This window comes from Budorcas taxicolor, chromosome 1 (assembly GCF_023091745.1).
Source record: "Budorcas taxicolor isolate Tak-1 chromosome 1, Takin1.1, whole genome shotgun sequence".
NCBI classification, from domain to species: Eukaryota; Metazoa; Chordata; class Mammalia; order Artiodactyla; family Bovidae; genus Budorcas; species Budorcas taxicolor.
Window position 1 is genome coordinate 8536111 of NC_068910.1, and position 24275 is coordinate 8560385.

The window sequence follows — 24275 nt, forward strand, 5'->3', positions numbered from 1 at the left end:
TTTGTGTAACCACAAAACAAAACACTAAAACTGACCAAGTAACATGCTTCAGATAACCTGACTTTCTTTTCTCCTTTTTCTATGATCAAAGACTATAGATAAGTCCCCACGGCTAAGCCAAATAGTGTAGATTACTCCTGTAAAAACAGGGAGCTAATGAATCTGTTCACTTTCTTTCGCGGCTCCAATATGGGTCTAGGGAACCCAATATCATACAAAGCTGCCTGTGGCTCTGATCGGAAGACATCCTCGACCCCCAGAGCATTCAAACTCTGCCTTCCTCTCCCTCTTCATTCCGATGCTGTGTATGTATAAAGCAGCAAATCCAAGCAGAACCGGAACACAACAGAGCACTTTTCTACAACAAGACCCCAAACGCACACACAGCTGCAACTGCAGCTGAAGTTCACACAGAGCTTCTCTCCCAACTTCATTTGCATAGGACAGGGAGGAGGGGTGGGAAACAGTAAAAGAAAGTGGCAGCCTCAAAAATCCATCTACACTGCCAAGGGTAGTGGCAGAGCCCTGAAGACTCTGACTAGTTGGCCTCAGAACCGAAGTAAACAAACACACCTTCCTTTGAAAGGTTTGTTATCAATGAACAGAAATCCACTTAAGAAATAAGCGGGCATAATCATTCCTTTGTACACCTCTGGAAAAACAAAACAACTCAACTGCATCTTTCTGCTTCCACACCTGCTTCTGGAGGTGGAAATCCCAAAGCGGAGCTGACATCATTTTTGTGACCGGTCACCTGTAAAGTCCTTGTAAAGTGCCTGCTGCCTGAAGCCCTGTGTCTTTTCAAGTAAACTCGCTTCTAAGTATAGCTTTCTTAATCTCAGATAAAACTATCCATAATGTCACAGTGCCTGTCTACCATTAGATTCAATTACATGACAGGCAGTACAAAGATGAAAGGGGGCTACCCCAGTGGCTCAGAGGTATGAAGAAACCGCCTGCAATGCAGTTGCCGCAGGAGATCTGGGTTTGATCCCTGGGCTGGGAAGATACCCTGGAGAACGGCATGGCCACCCACTCCAGTATTCTTGCCTGGAGAACCCCATGGACAGAGGAGCCTGGTGGACTGCAGTCCCGCGTCCAACTCTAGGGTCACAGAGTCGGACACAACTGAAGTGACTTAGCACACACACACGCACAGAGATGAACTACTGTCAATACAAATACACAGGAAACTATTCTTCTGCGGCAGTATAAAATTAACTTTTTTTGCTAATTTTTCCTTAATTTGTCATAAGAGACTTCTGTGATTAGAGCACCACTGTCCCTGACTTCATGCTGTTCCCTCCTCCTAACTCCCGCCCACCCGCCTACTCCTTAGTTTCAAACATGTCAGTCACGCTCCAGCCTCAAGAGTCTCTGATACTGGCTGTTTCTAGGCCTTAAAGACATTCACCCAATTGTCAGTTTGCCAAGGTCTACTCAGATGACATCAGTTGATATGCAAACCCTTCCCTTGCCTCTCCCAGTCTCACCTACCCATCCTGAAACATTATGGTATGTATACATACACAGTAATACACATGCGTACAAATACACAGCACACGGCATCCAGCATCCTTCATTAATATTTAAGGTCTACTAAGTAAGGGAAACAGTTTTATTCACCAGTGTATCCACAGTACATAACATGCCTAGAACAAAGTAGGTGTTCAATAAACATTTGCTAAATGAACAAATGAACTTAATCCACTGTCTATGCCATGAATACTGCCAGACCTAGGCAGTAGATCTAAGTAGTCTAAGGAGACTCTTGGTCTCCTTAGCAATCACACCTTCCTCTTCACAGTTTTGCATTTGGGCCATTTTTAAAAAAAATAACCAGCTCAGATCAGTCCTTCCTCTACCAGAGGAGGCAATCCTGAAACTGTCCCATCTTTTAGCTCATGGATGACCTTTCAAGTTGGCAACTATTTAACCACATTTTAACTACCTTGAAAGTCCAGCTCACAATTCTTTCAAACTTAACTACTGACATCATTAAAACTTAAAATGTACCTTTAACTGCAGCATCTCTCCCCATATTCCTTCCCTTCCTGTAAGGTAATATATGTGGCTGTGTGGTGTACTATATTGCTCTAGCAACAGTCTTCCTGTAAGATTTTTTAGGTACTTTATGGGAATGTGTCAGGTGCCTCCAGGGCCAAAGTCTGTACTTTCTAGGGTGGGATGCAGGCTCTCTGGCCAAGGCGTGCAGAGCTCAGGTGAAATAAAAACAGGTAGTTAGGGAATATACAGAGTTTGTCTGGGAACTGACAAGATGAAAACTACTGACCCCAGTTAAGGTGAGGACGCTGAGCTGGCCCTGGGTTAGAAACTCAAGAGAGTCTGCCCAACTGTCCAGCCTTCCATGCCAAACGGATGACCTGACTTTCTCAAATGGCAGAATTTCTAAATCTCATAGAAATAAACAAGGTATGTTTGCCTGAGAAAGCCATGATGAAACAACTACGATCAGACAATTTGTGTTGCCAACATGAATTTTACTTTATAGTCTCCGCTGAATCCCCTTGGCCTCATTTACCTCGTACAGTATCTTTGTGTCAATCTCTCACCTACTCTCTCACTTCCTGACGGCTTCTCACAGCTTCCTACAATGTCTCTTTTCCAGAAGGTACACGATTTCTATACCTAGCCAAATGAGAGCATCAAGTCCAGAGGCTATAAAAGAAAGCAAGACACAGATCCTCATGGGCCTCCACGTATTTCCTCCCCTTTAATTCGAGTAAGAATGCTGTAGGTAGGGCCCAGGCCCTCCAGCTCTCTCCAACCTGCAACACAGCCCATGTCTGTCACCTGTTCCCTTGAATGACGTGTGCCATCGGTTTGGCATGGAGCGCTGCATAGTTGGACAGACTCTGAGTTTCTAACCCAGGGCCAGCTCAGCATCCTCACCTAAACTGGGGTCAGTAGTTTTCGTCTTGTCAGTTCCCAGACAAACTCTGCATATTCCCTAACTACCTTCCTCCTGTACCAGTATTTTATGAACGGGCTGTAACAAAACTACTGAGCTCTAATTATAGCTGTATTCATAATATCTACACTAGATACTGAGTTAACAGCCTTACTCTTAATTTCTCAGTAAGACTCAAAAGAACATCTGATTTTTAAGTTATTAGAAGAAACTTCATACCTGATTCCCAAAGTCTAAAAAAAGATTTTTGAAACCTATTGCTACATAAACAAAACCAAATGTTTAATTCAAAAAAGTATGTCCTGAAGCTACTGATCTGTAGGCAGAGATGAGCAGGATCGGACTGAGAGCGCACTGAGAGCCGGGGCCAGAGCAATAGGCCGTGGGTTGTAACATGCTGCTCCCAGCTCAGCTGACCGCTCTTCTCAATTTCAACTTTCAAGAGTCATAACAGGGGCTTGTTAAAACCCTGCATATCTCAGTCTTCGGGTGAAAAAGAGGTAAGAATGGCTCATTTCCTTACAAGTTATGAAGTAATAGATTAAAACATAGAGCTGAACTAACATGTTTGAGACCCAGCTCTGTCATTTATGAACTGTGTGATCTGTTCAAGTTCTAGAACCTTTGTCTATGAGAAGAGTTAACCAGAAATAGCCTCACGCTCTCACCTAGCATCCCTGCTGGATTCTAAAATGTTCATAAAGTAAGCAAAGGCTTATAAATATTAACAATTTAATCTATAATTCTTGATAACTGATTTTCATAAAGGGGGCATATAAATATTTATTGAACACTTACTCTGTGTTCTAGGCAGTGTGCTAAGCACATGCCATAGTTCTCTCATTTAATCTTCACAACAGGCCTGGGAGGACAGGAAATCATCAGCAGGAAATAACCAAGGCTTTGCTCGCCCACAGGATAAAAGGAGAAAAAGAGAGCATGTCTTACTGTGCATGGAATGAATGGGAGCCATTTTACAGTTTGGAGGACGTTCTGGCTGTTATGACAGCGAGCCTCCAAGCGGGCCCCTATGACCCTGCTTCCTGACAGTGAGCCTCCAAGCGGGCCCCTATGACCCTGCTTCCTAACACTGAGGCCTTGCCCACTGAGCCCTGCCAACCTACGGCACCCCCAGGCCAGAATCAAGGCTGGGCTGTGGGGCTGAGAGAATACAGCAGAAGCACAGGGCTGTGACTGACAAATTGAGGTTATAAAAGATACTGTGGCTTCCAGTTTGGCTGCTCTTTCCAGTCGCTGGCTCTAAGAAGGGAAGCCACTTCACGAGGAACACTATGGAGAAGCCCATGCAGTAAGGGACCAAAGTCTCCTGCCCACAGCCATGTGAACAAGCCTGGAGGTGTGTCCACCAGCCCTAGCTGAGCCTTACGAAGATGGCAGCGTAATCAGAGGCCCTGAGCCTGATGCACTCAGAAAAGCTGCTCGCAGATTCCTAACCCCTAAGAAGTGTGTGAGGCACTGTTTTCAGTCACTGCTTTGGGGTAATTTTTTACACAGCAGTAACTAATACAGATAGGTTACTGACATTCAGTGCCTAGGGGTAGGGACTGTCTTACACAATAAACCTTTCTGCCCCAAATGTTGATTTACAAAAGACAGACTGATCACCAAAGGATCTGAGAAGAGCAACCTTGTGTGGTGAAAAAGATTCAGCAGAATGTTTACCCACGTTTTTGGTTGTACTTTTTTATTCAGACTATTCTGTAAAATGTTTTATGAGCTCAATTAGAATTTAACATTAAAAAAAGATTCAAATAAGAAAAATAGAGCGGTTAATTTGAGATAAATAACTTTTAAAACTCCAGAGCACAAGGAAAATTTGGAAGGGCTAAGAACCATCACATACTACCCCCAGATGTCTGAGAATCCGTGGAGAGAACCAAGGAGGGACTGAGGGCTCTGCCATTCCAGGGGACACAGTCTTCCACTAGGGGGTTTAAGAGTGATGCATCCACAGGCTCACCCTCTGAAGATCAAGTGTTTTTATTTTTAAAGCTGAGAAAAGAGCCCCATGACAGCTTCTTAGGGTAAGATAAACACAACCACTCATTCTTCAAAGTTCCAGCTCCCCTCTTGGAGGTTTTCTCGAGCATGCTCTCCGCATCTTCCAGGTATGTTCCCATAGGAACTGAACACACAGTACTGTCACCTGGTCTCTGTCTTCCCTGTTAAACTAAAGTCAAGTCCCCAAAGTTAAACTTTCTTTTCCACTTTCCCAGCTTCTGACACTTATGCGTTCATTCGATAGACACTTACACAAGCACCCTTGATGTGCCAGTGGTGTGTGAACGGAGACACTCAAGGAAGAGCATACACTCTGGTAAGGGAGTCGCGTGCATGCACTAGCATTTACAAGACAGCAAGTGCTCTGTTAGGCTGCCACAGCAGCGGAGACGGAGGGCACGTCACCCACAGGTGCAGGAGGTTGGCAAGGAGCAGGAAAAACACCTTGCTGGTGGAGAAGCAGGTGCACACAGGTGGAAGAGAACACAGCCATGAAGGAAGCCTGCACCTGGCGTGCGGCGGCATGGCTGGTGCTCAGAGACGCAGAGGGGACAGGGTGGCCAGCAGCTCCTGGGACAGGAGAGGGCAGGGGATGTGAGAGATACCAACAGGGCTACGGGACTGGGGATAATAAGAGAGCACAGGGTGTGGGCAAGGTAGTTACCGAAGCAGCTTATTCCTCATGGGGCCAGAATGTAAGAGGCAGAAGAAGTCTTAGGACAAAATGAAAATGGGCTACTGTGATAGTTACTGAGCTGCTGCTGCCAAGTCGCCTCAGTTGTGTCCGACTCTGTGCGACCCAATAGACGGCAGCCCACCAGGCTCCCCCGTCCCTGGGATTCTCCAGGCAAGAATGCTGGAGTGGGTTGCCATTTCCTTCTCCAATGCGTGAAAGTGAAGTCGCTCAGTCGTGTCCGAGACTAGTCAACATGAATCTGCCAGAGGACTTGCCTGGACTGACCAAAAACAAAGAGTTAAACAGAGGCAAATGGATCCTTAAGATTAAAACTATTCTGGAATGGTTTAAGGTTGTCTCATTTACAGAATCAGCATATGGCATGCTCACAAAGAAGTCAAAACAACCCGAAAAATTCCTAACTACTAAATCCTCAAACTTAGCCATTATTTAGAAAAGACATCAATTCCTTTCCTGGTCAACTCATCCAAAAAAACTTCTCCAGAGAACTTCATCTCTGTTTCTCAAAAAAAAAAAAAAAAAAAAAAAAGTTCCTTCAGATAATCAAATGTTCCCTTGCTTCTGTGCTTCTTGCTTCTTGTGGCTTCTCTTCTTACTCTTGGCCTTTGCTGTAATTCTCTTGGTCCTGTTTGGGGCATATCAGAAATGTACACCCCCACAAAATGCTGCTGCTGACTACTCCTCTAGACCTGGCTCTCCATAGAAGAGAGGGGACATAACACACAGGTAATACAGTAAGTATAAGATCCGACTACTGAAGAAGGGACAATCTGATACTGTCGAGTATCTGCCAAGCCAAGAAGTGTAAGAAGCTGAGGTTTAGATAATTATTTTCAGACTTCCTTTAATTTACCATCACTGACTGATAATCCTTTTGAAAGAGCAAAGCAAATACAGAAAAAGTTAAATGATAGCGATGGAGACCAACAAATTAGGTTACCATATTTTCTTTCATTTGTGTTTTATGAAAAGTGATCCAAGTTAACTGTCAAAAATCCACTATAAAATTCCCATTACTTACAGCTTCTTTCTCTCTGTCCATGATAGTTTCTAGTTCTTCAAAATGTCTAAGTTTAATCTCCAGTTTCTTCATTTGTGTCTCAACCAGAAGAGCTACCAGAGACTTGATCTTTCTCTCTTCCACGGCAGCCAGGTGCTAAGGGCAAGAAATCATTTGAAGTATTTCGGTAAACATTTGCTTAGAAAACAGTAAGACAATGCTGAAATTGCTACTGAAAGTGGGAACTATGTAATTGAGAATGGTGCCCTAGATGCCCTCTTTGTAAGTTTCTAGCATTTATTTCAATTTAACAACTATCCATGCCTCAATTTCTAGTACTTAACAGATATAAATCAACCCTTTTTAAGGATTAAAAGGCAACTTCTACCATGAAAATCTACTCTCTTCAAAGAGCCCACCAGAAAAGGGAGAATGAATCAGGGCCTTGATGGGCCAACAGAAGGACACAATGGCCCGCAGGGCACTTCCCCATCTGCCGCTGAGCCTGCCTCCAACCCTCACTCTGTAGCTCTGCCCTTCCCTTCTCAGGAACTGTCCAGGGGGCAGGCAAGCAGTGGTCTCCCTCAGCGCCCAAGACGCAGATGCACAGCCCCTAGCGAGGGTCTACTGGGAACAGGGAGGAACGGAGGTGAACAATACTTCACCCCTAGTTTGAAGATAAACAGGAAGACATTCTGGAAGAACGTATCACTCACTCCCTGCAACAGGACTAATGGGTCCTATTCTCATTTTCTGTCAACTCAGCAGCACCCAGAGGAAAATGCCACATCAGTCAGAGAAGATGAGGATCCCCCAGAGAGGATGAGGATCCCATACTTGGCCAATGTCCCGACTATGTGCAAAGGATCGGTCCCACCTTCTCCAGATACCATCCAAGAGGTTACAGCAACACACCCCCAACACGATTTTCCACTATTTTATCAGCTGAATTTGTGTGCTTATCTTGCTTCTACACAAAGTTTTGAGAATTAACACAGGGTGGCTGTCTTACTGATCTGTATTTCTTATAAAATCTAGGAGGAGTGAACATGCACAAGGAGTTGAATATAGTTTTGGGGACCTAAAGAGAACACTGATTAAATAAGAGCCTTATATTTCATTCTTTTATAGTTGATAAACAAAAACAGTTTTATACTTTTGGAGACTTACCTGCAAGAAGATTCAGAAGTGTAGGTGAAAGATTTTATGAAAGAATCTATAGCTATTAATAGTCATATTTCCCTCCTTAAACTATATTAAGCTGCATCAACAATACCCAAAGTTAAAATGAAGATTACATGATTCTAAGTCTGCTATCATCGACAGTGTTGTAATTCTGTACTTCTGATATAAAATTCACTGTGCAAGGAGGTGTAAAAGAAGAAGTGACTTTCTTTCTCATTTGTGTCTCTCCCTTCACAAGAGACTACTGTTACCGGTTTCTAGTTTTGTTTTGCTTTTTGAAATGAGAATGGGAATCCTAGAACTCTGCTGGCTTTGGCAGAAAATGTTCTACTTTTACTGGAGTGGGTAGCCTTTCCCTTCTCCATGGGATCTTCCCAACCCAGGGATCGAACCCAGGTCTCCTGCACTGCAGGCAGATTCTTTACCAACTAAGCTGCAAGGGAAGCCGGGGAACTTAGGGATATCCCCACTCATTAGCAAATAAATACACCAAAATACTTCCTCTCAAAACTGAAGATCACAAGTTATTAAACATAAAGGGATTATTACCATGTAAGCAAATAAACATTAAAAAAAAGATTCACAACAATGAACTTTGGAGATTTAAGAACAAAAGACTGAAAATTCTAAAAAATTTCAGACAGACCAAAAAGAAAAAAACGTTGCAAACAAAAATTCAGACTATGTTAGACTTCTCAAAAGGAAAACTAGATTTTTGAAAACAAAGATAAAAATGCCTTCCAAATTTTGATAGATAATAAACTTCAGTCTAGAATTTCAAGTACAACTTAACTGGGTACAAAATAAAGACAAATTTCCAAAATCAAGGACTCAAAATCCTATACATGCTATTCAAGAATGTATTCTGGTTAACTTCATGTAAAATGAGAAAAAGATACAATTTTCCTATCTCGAGAGAGAATTTCAGGCATAAGGGAGCAAGTTATGAAGTATTTCTGAGGGATAAGAAAAAAAATCTTCCTGATGTCCTAAAACTAACACCCAGTTACCATGAAGACAAATCTCCTTTTTAAAGTAGGTGGGTATGGCATGGCAGTAGAAAAGAAACCTGAAGTAAATGTCTACTGCTGCTACTGCTAAGTCGTTTCAGTCATGGCCGACTCTTAGTGACCCCGTGGACTGCAGCCCACCAGGCTCCTCCGTCCATGGGATTCTCCAGGCAAGAGTACTGGAGTGGGATGCCATTGCCTTCTCCAAAGTAAATGTCTATGTGGGCTTAAAAAAAAAAGTGATTTCTGCTATCTTATGAGAACTGAATCCTACTGCTACTGATAAAGGAGGATATACTCTATTTTCTGGAGTTTCTAAGTTTATCCAGCAGTTCTGGATGGTTTCTTCCAGCTAAACCCAGATGGAAGGCATGGACAGCACTAGGCCAACAGTGCTTTCTCACACCCACACACCACTCTTCAGGTGAGTTAGTCCACAACTTGTCAGTAGGTGGGATGAAAAAGCCTATCTCTCCACCCAAAAGCCCCTCATCTGGCAAGGACGAGGAAAGCCAGAAAGCATAACCACTCTATATGTTTCGGAGCTAGTTCTAGAACCTCTAATTATCACTCCATGTCAGAGTGTGGCAAACTATTAAAATGTATCAAGGAAAACTCTTAATAATAAAGCTGTTTATAGACTCAGAAGAACAAAAACAAGAATAACAGAAAACTTGGATAGGCTAGATAAGTTGTACTAATTACAGTAATTTAAGCAAATTCCTTACTCCTTAATTACAACGTAGCACAAAAATGATTATGTGTGCTATGAAAGTAGCATGGAACAATTCATGAACCAAGTCATGTAGTGTGAACATCTGTAACACTTTCACAAGTTAGTGGAAGACATAGGTATTTCAAGAATGAAGACCCAAGTTCCAAGTCTATTAGAAATAAAGAGTGAATGATTGATGAGGGAGTGGAAATTCAGTGACCTGGACAGAAAATGTTCTTTGGACACTCTTCTAAATATTGTACGGACTATCCAAGGGCCACAGTAATTGACCCGTAAGAGCAGTTCCTCTGTAATGAAGGAATCAAACAACAGTGGCAAGGTGGTCAGTGGTATAAACGTTTGTGTCCAAAGCACAAAAAGACCTTTGAGGCTTTTTATGGTCATCTACCACTTTAATTCCTTCTTTGGCAACTTACAATGAAGCACACATAGCAGTACAGAGAGGAGAAATAATGGGAAGAGACAGTGAGACTTCAGGACAGACGGGAGAGAAATGACCCTTGAGAACTGAGAAGGGTCCTGATCAGGGAAGATCCCCAAACTCCCTAAGGCGTTCGAGCCTGAAGAGACAGAGAGGTTATTTAAGAAAGTACCATGCTTATATCGGTATTTTTAAAGGTTTTTCTGCATATGATTTCTTCCGTAAGAAGTAACTTGTTAGGAGGCATGCAGCATCTACTTCTGAAGGGAAGCAGTCACTGGAAGGGATATGAAGAGGCTAATGCTAAGCAGGTAAGGTTATATATACAGCTTGACATGGGTGCTGTTTATGAGCCTATAGTGGGTTCAGCCTGTGAAAAAATGTACTAGTTGTAGACACATGTATCTACTTATTTGTGTCTAAGTTATACTTCAATGCAAAGGTGACCTGAGTGAAGACTGGGTGGACAGCTGTGTCTTTCAATTCAAAGGCATAAAGGAGGGAAGCCCTCCTGGCTTGGCTGCTTTTTAGAGAAAACATGCCCAATTGATGACAACATGAACAGAAATAACTTGGACAGCTTAGAAACAATGAAGATAGCCAGGAATCCAACCTCGCAGAAGACAGACTCAAAAACTGCTTCCAATGAAGGAAGAAAAAACCAAACAAATATGAAACAACAGTTAAAGTATTCACTAAAACAAGAGTACCTCTCACAAATTCCTAGACATCGGGGGTGGCAGACAAGAGAGAATACCTAAAATTATACTTAAGAACCATGAAGATCAGGACACATCTTTAGAAGAGACTGCCTAGAATGAATATGCAAGACCTCAATCTATTGTGGAGTAACATTCAGCTGGGGTATCTGACTGAACAATTCTGTGACCAGTGAGCAACCCTCCCCAACACCGTCTGCACCTATATCAAATGGGCAGGCACTCCAAACAGTGCTCTTATGGTTTGAACTGGGTCATCAATGGATCTGTGTGGCATGTTATAAAGTCATGCCACACAGATTAAACACTTGGAGAAACAGTTTACAACAGCTAAATAGTCTGGGGTAATTAAACACCATGAAAAACATCTTTACCAATGGATCAAGAACAGGTCCAGATAAAATAATTAGCCATGTCCTACTAACCACTGCTTAAAATGTGGTGACCGATAATGAAAGGAGACTACTTTTGAGGGTAAAATAGAAAAGGGGTGAATAGATTTTTTAAACTTGACATATTCATGCCTGGAATGCTTTAAAGTGCTAACTTAACACAAAGCAGGGAAAATAACATTCTCTTTTCTTCTTAAATATGCTGGGAAGCCAATACCATGTTATAAATAGAGAAAACCACCCCCAGAAAAGCTGGCAAATTCAAGAAGAAAAAGAGCTATTTTAGGTTCCTTCTTGTTCCTTCCAGTCTGTAAAAGCAGGGTGAAGTATTTATACAAGGAAACAGATTTTTGTCTTAAAAATTACAAATATTTCAATCTGGTAGAAATTATTGGAACTACAGTCCAAGACAAGTTCTGCAGGCACATTTGAAAGACTTTAAATTCTGCCTTCAATCACTGCAGTCTTCAGAAGACTGAATGAATGACACAATGAATGACTCGAAAGCAGCCACCATTTAGGCCCAGGTCTGCTATTTCCACCATCCTCTTGCCCATGGAATTCTTAACCTAGAAATGTCATTCAAACAGTCATCTATGAGGTGCAAGGCTCTCTATACTAAATATTCCCAGTAACGTCAAAACAATACAGCCATTCATGGATTAAGAGAGCACTAGGAAAAGAGCTGTCAGAGGCAAACCTTGGCTTTCGTTGCAGCTGAGGCAAGAGCAGCTGCTGCGGCTGTGGCTACGTTTCCTTCAGAAATTTCATGTTCTACTTTCTTCTTCCCAACATCACTTTCTCTTTCTTTACAAGAATCAGTGAGTTCCTTGTTCTCTTCAGCCTCCTTTTCTTCTGGGGGGGGGAAAAATCAGGAAGCTTTATTACCAGTGTGCCCAGTCTGAATAAGCCATCTTACTTCTCACCTCTGCCACATGACGAACTAGGACTGATATTACAGAGATCCCAGTGCCTTTCCCTTCTTAAGGTTTCTGTTGATCCACTCCGTGCATGTTAGTCGGCTTCTACTTGAGATAGATTTTCTAAATAGGACACTCTGTCTTCTCTGAGCTCTCTATGTAGTTTCCCTTGGCTATAAAGGAACATGCAGGGGAGCTACGTCCTAAGACCAAAATGTTTGTTCATCAGTCAATGAGATGCTCTGGGAAATCCTAGGGTCTGGAGCAAATCAGAAGCCAAGAACAGGCACCTCTGGAAGCCTTTCAAGTCAGGCAGGATGGGACACGCCAACAACGAACTGGAAAGAAAATGCACTGAAGTACTGACTTCAGTCACAGCCAAACAACTTGCTTGTCTCTGTATCACTAAAAACAATGTAGTCACCATCATGGTGATGGTGCCTCAGTGCAAAATAAAACTCAAATTCATATTTACTGTTAAGAAACATGTAGCAAACGAAGGACTATTTTCTACACAATTTAACTGCTCACATTTCTCCAGTGCTTTTAGTGTTTTACATAATAAAGTCCAAAGAGTTTCCTCAAATTACCTGATTTGGTATCCTCGCTAACTTCACTATCCTGTTCCTTTTCACTGTTTTTTTCATTTTCTCCATCTTGTGCTTTATCACCTTCATCCGTTTCATTTTCCCCCTTGTTTTCTGCCTGAAAGGGGTACAAAAGAAAAAACAGAGACTTGACTTGAGAAAAAGAAAATAAAAGGCCCTTTTACAAGTGATGTTATCTTAGAATAACAAAAGTTTCCACTATTTTTGGCAACAGGTGGACTAGGTTCAGAAAAGTCTTGCCGAAAATAGCTGGAAAAAAGTCAATAAATTCTGAAAAATACCTCTCACTATCCACAACTCCTGAATGCTCATGAGACTTCATGTTTCTTAAGTACAGTCCCACCCACTCTGCCATAATGCTGGAGACACAGTGTCCAGAAGAGTGTCAGGGTGACTTATTTACTGGTTAAACAAACACACACATGGTTAGTTGTCTGGATGCTCAGTTGCTTAGTCGTGTCTGACTCTCTGCGACCCCGTGGACTGCATGCAGCTCGCCAGGTTCCTCTGTTCTTGGGGACTCTCCAGGCAAGAATACTAGAGTGGGTAGCCTTTCCCTTCTCTAGGGGATCTTCCCAACCCAGGGATCAAACCCAGGTCTCCTGCATTGCAGGCAGACTTTTTACCATCTGAGCCACCAGGGAAAGTACTAAAAGTATTTAAAATGCACAGTACAAGAAGGTCCTACTGTACAGCAGAGAATCATATTCAGTATGCTATAATAAACCATACTGGAAAATAATATTAAAAATGTATATATATGTATAATAACCATTTTGCTGTACAGCAGAAATTAACACAATACTGTAAATCAACTATACTTCAATATATAAAATGAATAAAAATACATACAATGTACAGTATCAACCAAGAAGCAAAATGAAATGCTGCCAAAATTAAAAGTTGACAAAGCTCTTCAACACAGGCATTTACAATGGCTCTTAGAAGAGGCACAACAGAGCAATCAGTGATCACTTTCTGGAGACTGAAAGCTTCAACTGCTCTATGGTCAGGAGCTGGCATCATTTATCAATTTTGAAATCCTTGGACAAATTATATAACATCATCTATAAAATGAAGAGACTATCATTGACTTGAGGCTGTTTTAGCAACTTGATAAATTCATAAATGTAAAGTATAAAGCACGGAATTTGAGACACTGTAAGAACAATCATTAATTTTACTATGATTCCCTTCCTCTCCTTATCTATATACAATGATAAAGCACGAAATGTAAATAAGACCTTAAATCCTTGCTTCATTTAAACAGTGACTGACTGATTATTCTGTATCCTGATCTTGAAGAGGCTTGACAATTCTGTTCTGCTTGGCTTACCTCACATTTACAGCCTTTATGAGACAGGGGTCAGGACACAAACATCCTGGGCACCTGGATGCCTTCTGCACACTGGTTGCAGTGTCTCTCCCTCCACTGCCACTTGGAATATCTGATTCCCCATTCTTCATTTCAAGCGTTATAACTTTATGTGCTCTTTAAAACATACTTCAAATGTCACCTTCTTGTTAAGTTTTCCAAATTTTTTTCTGCTGACAGCTAAGTCTCCCAGAAAATTCCTCAATACTCTCTAATTGTCTTCCGGCATAAGTACAGAACCCAAACCCTACAAAATTCAATAGTTTAAAGTTTTCAATAGTCTCTTGTATTCACATTCCCCAACTCTGTCTGAAAGAAATACAGAAGCAGAAGCTGGAAGAGCGGATAGATAAATCCTCACTAAAGTCAAAGTGAAAGTCACTCAGTCATGTCCAACTCTTTGTGATCTCACGGACTATACAGTCCATGGAATTCTCCAGGCTAGAATACTGGAGTGGGTAGCCGTTCTCTTCTCCAGGGGATCATCTCAACCCAGGGATCGAACCCAGGTCTCTCGCATTGCAGGTGGATTCTTTACCAGCTGACCTACCGGGGAAGCCCACCGGCAACCTGAAGAGTGGATAAATCCTCACTAAATAAAACAAATGAAAAATGTCCTGTATTATGTCTTATGAGAACTGCACCTTAAACCAGGAAAGTGAAAATGGCTGACAGAATCACTTATAGTCCCGAGAGGGACTCAAAAGATTAAAATAAACCCAAACTGCTTTGTGTGAAAGACTGTGCTCTCTATGGCTTTTCTGTCGTGGGAGAATTCAAACAGACTGACATTTTACCTTTTCAGGCTGCTGAGCATCAGTATCTGTTTCCATTTTTTCCTCTTCAGCTCCTTCTACAAACAAAGGAATAAGAACAAACAGTACAATGTGGGGAAAAAGTAAAAACTATTATAAAATTCTGAGAGTATCTGAAATACAACTATACATAGTATAATGGACAGATCTCACAACCAGAAGGTTGACATAAAACCACACATTACTTTATGATTCTAGTAATTTAAAATTCAAAAGCAGGTGAAAGTAACCTGTGGTGTTAGAAATCAGGACAGTGGTTCAGCAGGAAAAGGGTGGGTTCAAGGGTGGCTTGGGGTGCTGGTAATAATCAGTTTTCTTGATCTTGGGGCTGCTTACATGAGTGCGTTTAATGCGTGAAAATGAACTGAACTGCCCACTGTGGGTCTCCATTTTTCTGTACACATAAAAATTAAAAGTTCAAAAACACTTTTTAAGTTAAAGTTGTCTTTGTTACCACAATGCAATGAAATCAGAAGCTTAAAATACACACTTCTCTGTGTTTGGAAATGTAATTTTGAGATGCAGTAAAAATACCACTTATGGGAAAAGGTAAAATATGCCTTTTATTCTTAGATTAGAAAAGAAATAATGGTCAAAGTCTATAAGCTGTACATTCTTTATAGAAAAGAAAGAAAGAAAAACAGAATAGGGGAGGTAGGCAGAAAATAACAAGGGCAAAAAAAATTAAAGATAACAAACAAACAAAAATACAACAGTTTAAAAATATAAAATAGAATCAAGGTATCTTTTCTGTGACAGATCAAGAAAAGAGAGGGAAGGCAGAAATTAATATTAAAAATGGAAGAAAGGCCATAACTATTGATAAAAAAGCAAAGGTCAAAAAGGAAGTGCTAGCAACCTAACTGAAGAGGTGAAAATATTTACAAATAATATTGACTGATGAAGGGTTAATATTCAAAACATATAAACAGCTCATACAAGTAAATATTTTAAAAAACACAAATAATTCAATGAGAAAATGAGCATTAGACTTGCATAAACACTTTTCCAAAGAAAACAAACAGAGAGCCAACAGACACAAGAAAAGAGGCTCAAAGTTGCATATCTTCAGAGAAATGAGAGTAAAAATCCTAATGAGGTATCATCTCACACGTGTCAAAATGGCTCTCATCAAAAAGATTACAACTAACACACGCTGGGGAGGATGTGGAGAAGAGAGAATCCTAGTACACAGTCAGTGGGGATGTAAATCAGTGCAGTAGGGAGCTTCCTCAAAAACAACAGCAAAAACCCACTATATGATCTAGCAATTCCACTCCTGAGTAAATATTTAAGGAAGTGAAAACACTAATTCGAAAAGATACGAGCACTCCAATGTTTGCAGCAACCTTATTTAGAGTGGCCAAGATATGGATACAATCTAAGTATCCAACAAAAGATGAATGGATAAAGAAGATGTGGAACACACACACACACAATTATTTCTTAGCCATAAAAAGAGCAAAATTTCACACTGTGCAACAACATGGATGGACCTGGAGGGCATTACATTTAGTGAAATAAACCAGGCAGAGAAAGACAAATATTCTGTGTTATCACTGATATGAGAAATATAAAAAATAAAACAGAAACAGACTCACAGAATAAATTAGTGGTTACCAGTGAGGAGAGGGAAGGAAAGAGTGTCAAGATGGGGAAGGGGGTTAAGAGCACAAACTACTATATATATAAAATAAATAAGCAACAAGCAGCACTATTTACAATAGCTAGAACATGGAAATAACCCAGATGTCCAACAACAGATGAATGGATTAGGAAGCTCTGGTGCATATATACAGTGGAATACTACTCAGCCATAAAAAGGAACACATTTGAGTCACCGAGTTCTAGTTAGGTGGATGAACCTAGACCCTTTTATACAGAATGAAGTCAGTCACAAAAAGAATATAACTATTGTATACTGACACATATATATGGGATCTATAAAGACGGTACTGACAAATTTATTTGCAGGGCAGCAATGGAGAAACAGACACAGAGAACAGACCTATGGACACGGTGGAAGGGGAGAAGGGAGAGGGTGAGATGGACGGACAGAGTAATAAAGAAATTTATAACACTGTATGTAAAATAGACAGCCAACGGCAATTTGCTGTATGACTCAGGGAACTCAAACGGGCTCTGCGACAATCTAGAAGGCTGGAATGGGGAAAGAGATGGAACAGAGGTTGGGAAGGAGAGGACATGGCTGTACCTATGACTGAGTCTTGTTGATGTATGACAGAAAACCAGAAAATTCTGTAAAGCAAATATCATTCAATTTTAAAAATTAAGTGGCAAAAAAAGAATATATTATACAGCAGAGAACATAGCCAATATTTTATAATAATTGTAAAGTATTATAAGCTATAAAAATACTGAATCACTATGCTATCCACCTGAAACTAATATTGCAAATTGACTATACTTAAAAAAGAAGTGACAAACCACTCTAAAAAAGTTTATGCCAAATAAAACAGAAAAACTAGATCAAATTAACAAATTATGAGAAAACTGATTTTCCTAAACAGATCTGGGAAGAAGAAGAAGTATAATAACTGAAAAAGCTTAAAAACTTAAGACAAAAACACCAGAGGTCCAGATGTTTTTACTAGGGAATTCTACCAAATATTTAGGGGAAAAAAATGATTCTAATCTTCATAAATTTTTCCAGAGAATATGGAAGACAGAATATCTCCTAACTCATTCTATAAGGCCAGTAATAACCTTGATTCACAAATTGAATACAGACAACAGATAAGGAATATTATACAGGCCCCTAGGCTAAATCTCATTCATAGTCACAAATGAGAAACTCCAAAGCAAAATACCAGAAAACAGTAGTGTATTTAAAAAGGTAATATATTATGAAAAAATAATGACAATAACAGAAGAGTGATTTAACATTAATATTTCTATCAACTTATTTGCTCATATGCATAAAAGTATCTGATAAAAGTCAGTATCTTTTATGACAAGGGTTAAAAATAAAAGGAAAGTTCCTGAGCCCCCCAAAAACAGTCAGCAATAATCCTATAATATATGTCATTCTTCAAGAAGAGATGCCTATAGTATTCCATTTATTATCAAGAGCAAGACATGAATACCAGTACACTACTTTCCTCTGATATTGCCACAGAGGTCACAGCCTAGGTAGTCAATAAAGAAAAAGAAATAAAAAAGGGGTAGAAAGGAAAGAAGATAATTATGATCTGCAGAAAATAAAACGATGTACCTAGAAGAATCTGCAGGAAAGTTACCAGAAATAAAGACAGCATTGCAAAACAGTTAGCTATAGAATTAACATACAAAATCAACTGCATTTCAATATGGTAACAAAAAAAAATCAATTCTAGATAAAGACACATAAAAAAAACCCCTGAATGATCTCTTAATCACAACATAAAATGTGCCCATAAAATAGAAGAAAAAACTATTAAAATGAAAATAAAGGACTTCTTTACATTGAGATACCAAAAAGAACAAGTAACTAACACATGCCTCACAGTAACTAGATTAGTTCCTCAGATTTATAAAGAAAAAGGCAAACACTATGGAAAAGTGAGTATAAGACAAGAACAGTTATTCCACAGAATGACATATGACTGATAAATTTAAGATGCTGCAGTCATCAGAGAAATTTAATTTAAAACCATAACGAAACATCATTTACACCTGCTACATCAGCAGACTCGAATACTAGGAAGGTAATGGATCAAGTGTTACTGGCCAACTTTAGGGAGAAACTAGGAATTTCCTAAAACAGTGCTACTCACAGAAGCAGTTCACAACAAAATAAGTTAAGCAAGAATGTTCAAGGTTCACTGTTCAAAAATGTTCAATTCTCTCCTTTCCTTTATTAAGAAATCTACGAAAAAATGACAACTGAATTAGTGATGCAATCACCTTAACACAGTGTGGCAACTACACTTAAAGCAATACCATATCTAAGGAAAACTTTGTATGTATGTGTACAGCTGAACACTATTCAAAAATTCACGATTCTAAGTCCTGGGAGTAGGAAAGTGAGAACATCAGGTACAAGGGAAATAACAACTACAGGTAATGTTCTAATTCCTAGTTCAGATGAAATATGTAACAAGAATTAAGATACATTAAAATATAATAAAATGATGTGAACAAAAAAGCAAATGCAGATGGAGCTTTTTTAAACCCTAAAACCTCAAAAGTTACTTTTAATTGAATGTGCATTAAGCCGCCTTTGCTGGATCAACTTAATTACATACTGAATAAGTACTATGTGGGAGAAATGCAGTATTTTTTTTAATGAAGGTAATCTACATTTGAAATAAATAATCACAATCTATAGGTCTGCATTCTAAAAAGAGAGCATACTCTTTCTACTGTAAAGCAAGCCAAATTTGATATCAACTCTTATAATTTCAAGATGAACAATATATCAATACCTACTCATAAAAGGATGGTAGAGTTAGAAACAGACTCTCTGTAAGGGGGACTATCTGAAGATGAGTGTTCAGACTTTTAAGGAGATGTTTATTAAGAGTTTAATTATGAGCTGTATACTTCTCAGGATGCTATGTGGAAGAGTAATGGTTTCTATTCTACAAAACATTTTGTTACAGTGGCTATTAGAAATCTTCCTGGAAAGAGAGAGCCAGCATGTGCACACATGCGCTTTGTCTTTGGTCTGAGTTCTGGTCAGAGGTGTAAAATCTGAAGAGGTTGCAGCCGTTCACATATCCCTTAATGTCATCCTGTTGCCAATCAACTAGAAGGTAAAGAACCTTTCCCTACAAATATATGGCCTCACCCATGTCTGCAGAGTTAATTAAAAATACTAGAATGAATAAAAGAAAATTCCCAACCTATAAGAAAGCACTTGACATAAACTAGTGAGCCATCAACCAAAGACAGAAAGATGAAGAAAAAAAACTCCTCTGACCAGATACTTAATGCTGCATCAGCCAAGGGAAAATATCGACATCACAGTTTACAACTAGTTCATAGCAGCAGATCAGGGGTTGGTAAACTTTTTCTGTAAAGGGTCAGACAGTAACTGTTTTCAGGTTTGCAGGCCCTACAGTCTTAGTGGCATCTACTCAACTCTGCTATAGCAGCAGAAATCGGCTACAAAGGCAGCTTGGAAATGAATGGGCGTGGCTGTGTTCTAATACAACTTCATGAACACTGAAATTTAAACATCATATAATTTCTATGTATCACAAAATATTATTCTTTCGGTTTCATCCAAACATTTAAAAACGTTAAAACCATTCTCATATATTGTGGGCTAAATAAACATAGGTGGCAACCTGGATGTGGCCCAAGACCCAAGATTTCCAAGACCCTGCTCTAGAAAAATAGGATAAGCTCTGGATACACGCTAATTAGGCTCGAATCCTGTCCCGACAATTTACCAGCTCAAGTAACACCAAGCAAGCTACTTAGCCGACAGTGGCTTAAGTTTGCAAATACACAAAAGAAGAGTATTATTTCCTTCACAGGGATGGACCTAAGGATTTAATTAGTTCATGTAAAATGCTAATAACTGTCTGGCTCATAGTAAGTGTTCAATGGCAATTAGTAAAATCAGAAAGCTCAGTTGGCTGCACGTGAGCCTTTCAGTGGCCTCTGGTGCTGCTTCAGCGACAACAAAGGACTCTCAATCTTCCCTGGCTGCCAAAGATCTTTCGCAATCTGGTGTGTCATCTGTGACTTCCCCCTCACCATGTGATCTTTTCTGTAAAGGACCAGATCAGTTTATAAAATGACCTGCCTGGCTCCCACTCTATTATGTTACTAACGACTCAAGAGATATCTGATCAATCCAGCTGACAAGGGGTCAGCAAACGATGGCTGCTTTTGTCAATAAAATTTTATCAGAACACAGCCGTGCTCATTTGTTAAGATTGCCGGGAGAAATATCAATAACCTCAAATATGCAGATGACACCACCCTTATGGCAGAAAGTGAAGAGGAGCTAAAAAGCCTCTTGATGAAAGTGTAAGTGGAGAGTGAAAAAGTTGGCTTAAAGCTCAACATTCAGAAAACGAAGATCATGGCATCCGGTCCCATCACTTCATGGGAAATAGATGGGGAAACAGTGTCAGACTTTATTTTTGGGGGCTCCAAAATCACTGCAGATGGTGACTGCAGCCATGAAATTAAAAGACGCTTACTCCTTGGAAGAAAAGTTATGACCAACCTAGATAGTATATTCAAAAGCAGAGACCTTACTTTGCCAACAAAGGTCCGTCTAGTCAAGGCTATGGTTTTTCCTGTGGTCATGTATGGACGTGAGAGTTGGACTACGAAGAAAGCTGAGAGCGGAAGAATTGATGCTTTGAACTGTGGTGTTGGAGAAGACTCTTGAGAGTCCCTTGGACTGCAAGGAGATCCAACCAGTCCATCCTAAAGGAGATCAGTCCTGGGATTTCTTTGGAAGGACTGATGCTGAAGCTGAAACTCCAATACTCTGGCCACCTCATGCAAAGAGTTGACTCATTGGAAAAGACTCTGATGCTGGGAGGGATTGGGGGCAGGAGGAGAAGGGGAAGACAGAGGATGAGATGGCTGGATGGCATCACCGACTCGATGGACGTGAGCCTGAGTGAACTCCGGGAATTAGTGATGGACAGGGAAGCCTGGCGTGCTGCAATTCATGGGGTCGCAAAGAGTTGGACACGACTGAGCGACTGAACTGAACTGATGGCTGCTTCTGCACCACCAACGCAGAACTGAGTAGTTCCAACAGAGACTGTCATCAAAGGCAGTAAAAGTAAAGGTCCTGTAAAGGACCATTCAGTCCTTTACAGGAAGAGCTTACAAACTTCTGTGATAGAAAATTCATCCTAATACAACAGCCCTGCTTATGAACAAAGATAGTCTTGGAGACACTGCCAGACTCTCAAGGTCTCAACTTGAATGTTGGGAATTGAGGGGCACTGGTGGTGAGCCATGAGAATGGCTTCATCGGATCCCTGCCTTGAGATTTTCATGCCCTTGTATAAATCCCTTCCACGTGTCAGCAGCATCTGTGATTTACTTCTAGCCACAACAGAACATGGCCAGAGTGACAGAATGTTAAATGATACGAGACCCTATGTTGTTAGCAGACTCACTCGGGAGACTCCTTGTTGGACTGATGAAGTATGCTGCCATGCAGGGGAAGCCTCAATGGCAAAGAGTCCTCAGCGGCCCTAGGAGCCGAGGGAAGCTTCCGGCTGACAGCCAGCAAGAAACCAAGGCTTTCAGGTCTACAACCGTAAGTAAATTAATTCTGAGAACAAGAGTGAGCCTGGGGATGGATTCAACAGTCAAGCCTCCAGAGGAGAATGTAGCTCCACCATCAACTTGATTGTTGCTTTCTGAGATCCTCAGCAGAGGACAAGTTAGGCTATGCATAGACTTTGATTTCTGACTCACAGCAACTAGGAGATAATAAATGTACTGTGTTTTAAGCCACTAATTTTGTGGTAATTTGTTTTGCACCAATAGATAACTACTGTACCTCCACCGAGCTTCCCTGGTGGTTCAGACAGTAAAGAATCTGCCTACAATGCAGGAGACCCAGGATCAATCAGTTGGGAAGATCCCCTGGAGGAGGAAATGGCAACCCACTCCAGTATTCTTGCCTGGAGAATCCCATGGACAGAGGAGCCTGAAAGGCTACAGTCCACGGGGTCACAAAAAGTCAGACAAGACTAAGTGACTAACATACACATACCTCCTTAACTTCTGAATGAACCTCAACCAAGGGTGAGAAACAAATTAGCCAGCATCCGTAAGAACATCTTCAGAGAAATGGTCTCATCCACTAGTCCAGGACAATTTCATGCCCAGTCACCACCCCTTTCTCCCAGCTTCCACAAGGTGTACTTTTTGGTCTAGTAATAATATGCTTGAAAGTGAAAGTGTTAGTCCCTTAGTTGTGTCCAACTTTCTGCAACCCCATGGACTGTAGCCCACCAGGCTCCTCTGTCCATGGGATTTTCCAAGCAAGAATACTGGAGTGGGCAGCCATTTTCTCTTCCAGGGGATCTTCCAGACCCAGGGATAGAACTCGGGTCTCCTGCACTGCAGGCAAATTCTTTACCATCTGAGCCACCAGGGCATGCATGCTCAGTCGCTGCGGTCGTGTCTGACTCTTTGCAACTCCATGGACTATACTCTGTCCACGGTATTCTCCAGGCAAGAATACTGGAGTGAGTTGCCATGCCCTCCTCCAGGGGATCTTCCTGACCCAGGGATCGAACCCAGGTTTCCTGAATTGCAGGCTGATTGCTGAGCCACCAGGGAAGCCCATAAACAATATGCTTAGCAAAACCAAAATGAGAGATAAAGAAACCATTTCCTAAAGTCTTGAGGGAACTGGAAAAGTTAGCTTCGAGGAAAGAATTAAATGCTTGCAAAATACCTGCCTTTAATAAAGTATGTTATAAATAAGTCATGATTCTCCTTGGAAAAGAATGACGTTTATTTGTTGAGAACATTCTTACACATCATCTGTAAACTGTCAACAGTTACTTTCTAGAATAGACAGAATAATGTTACTTCTACAGAGACTCTGGCCTTCTTCGCTACAAGGTAAAGTCTACGAGGTAAAAGCCTTTCAAAACCAGTCGCACACCTCCACAGATGCACTTGACCAGGAACTCTGCTCCCCACAGATTTCTTGTATTATTTTCAAAATATGCCACCTATGTTCACTCCTTCCTTTTTCATTATTGGTTACAAGGTCATTTCCTTTGTGAAGCCTTCCCTAACTGAATGAAGTATAAGTAACTGTGCTTCCTCCACATGGGGCTCTACTTATAACTGTTTTTCTTTTCATAATAATGTCCCCTCTCCCACCATGAATATTCTTCACGTACAAGATGATTATTTAATTCAGTGACTGAATCACAACATGTGGTCCAGGTACCCTAGGAGTTCCCAAGGTCAAAACTATTTACATAGCAACACAAAGATGTTACTTCCCTTTTCACTCTCATCTAAGTGTGGAATCTGACTTTCCAGATGCTACATGATGAAGGTAGTTACAGAAATGTGCACCTATGTAACATTTTGTTTTAGAAACTTTCCCAGTTTCAATCTTTAATACAGTAAAAAATATCAACAATACAATCCAGATAAATGGAAGCATTTGGAGTTCCTTGATATTTTTAAATAGTTAAAAAAGTCCTGAGACCAAAAAATTTTAGAAATGTGATTCCAATAAGTTTTGTCTTCCCAGGGAAGGGAAAAATGAGGCCCATGGTAAGAGCTCACAATAGGAACATTTCTGGGAGAATAATCAGGTCATTCCCTGTATTAAAGTCCAAACATTCCATAAAGCTGGCAATACCGTCCAAGCAAGCTCGTGAGCCTGTATCATTCTCTATAACCTCACTCCAGCTTCTGTACGCTGTTCTCTTTCTACATCCTTATTTGAATTTTATATTATGGCCAACATGGTTTAC

General features: G+C 40.6%; 1 protein-coding gene across 1 annotated transcript in view; it reads right to left on the bottom strand.

Moving 5' to 3' along the window:
* Positions 1-24275, bottom strand: part of SMARCC1 (SWI/SNF related, matrix associated, actin dependent regulator of chromatin subfamily c member 1) — a 122284-nt gene that overhangs the window by 23753 nt on the left and 74256 nt on the right. The window contains exons 22-25 of the mRNA XM_052636447.1: positions 14815-14870; positions 12625-12739; positions 11815-11969; positions 6673-6807 (exon numbers count right to left, since the gene is read on the bottom strand). Coding sequence (XP_052492407.1) covers positions 6673-6807; positions 11815-11969; positions 12625-12739; positions 14815-14870 — 461 coding nt within the window. The remainder of the gene's footprint in view (positions 1-6672; positions 6808-11814; positions 11970-12624; positions 12740-14814; positions 14871-24275) is intronic.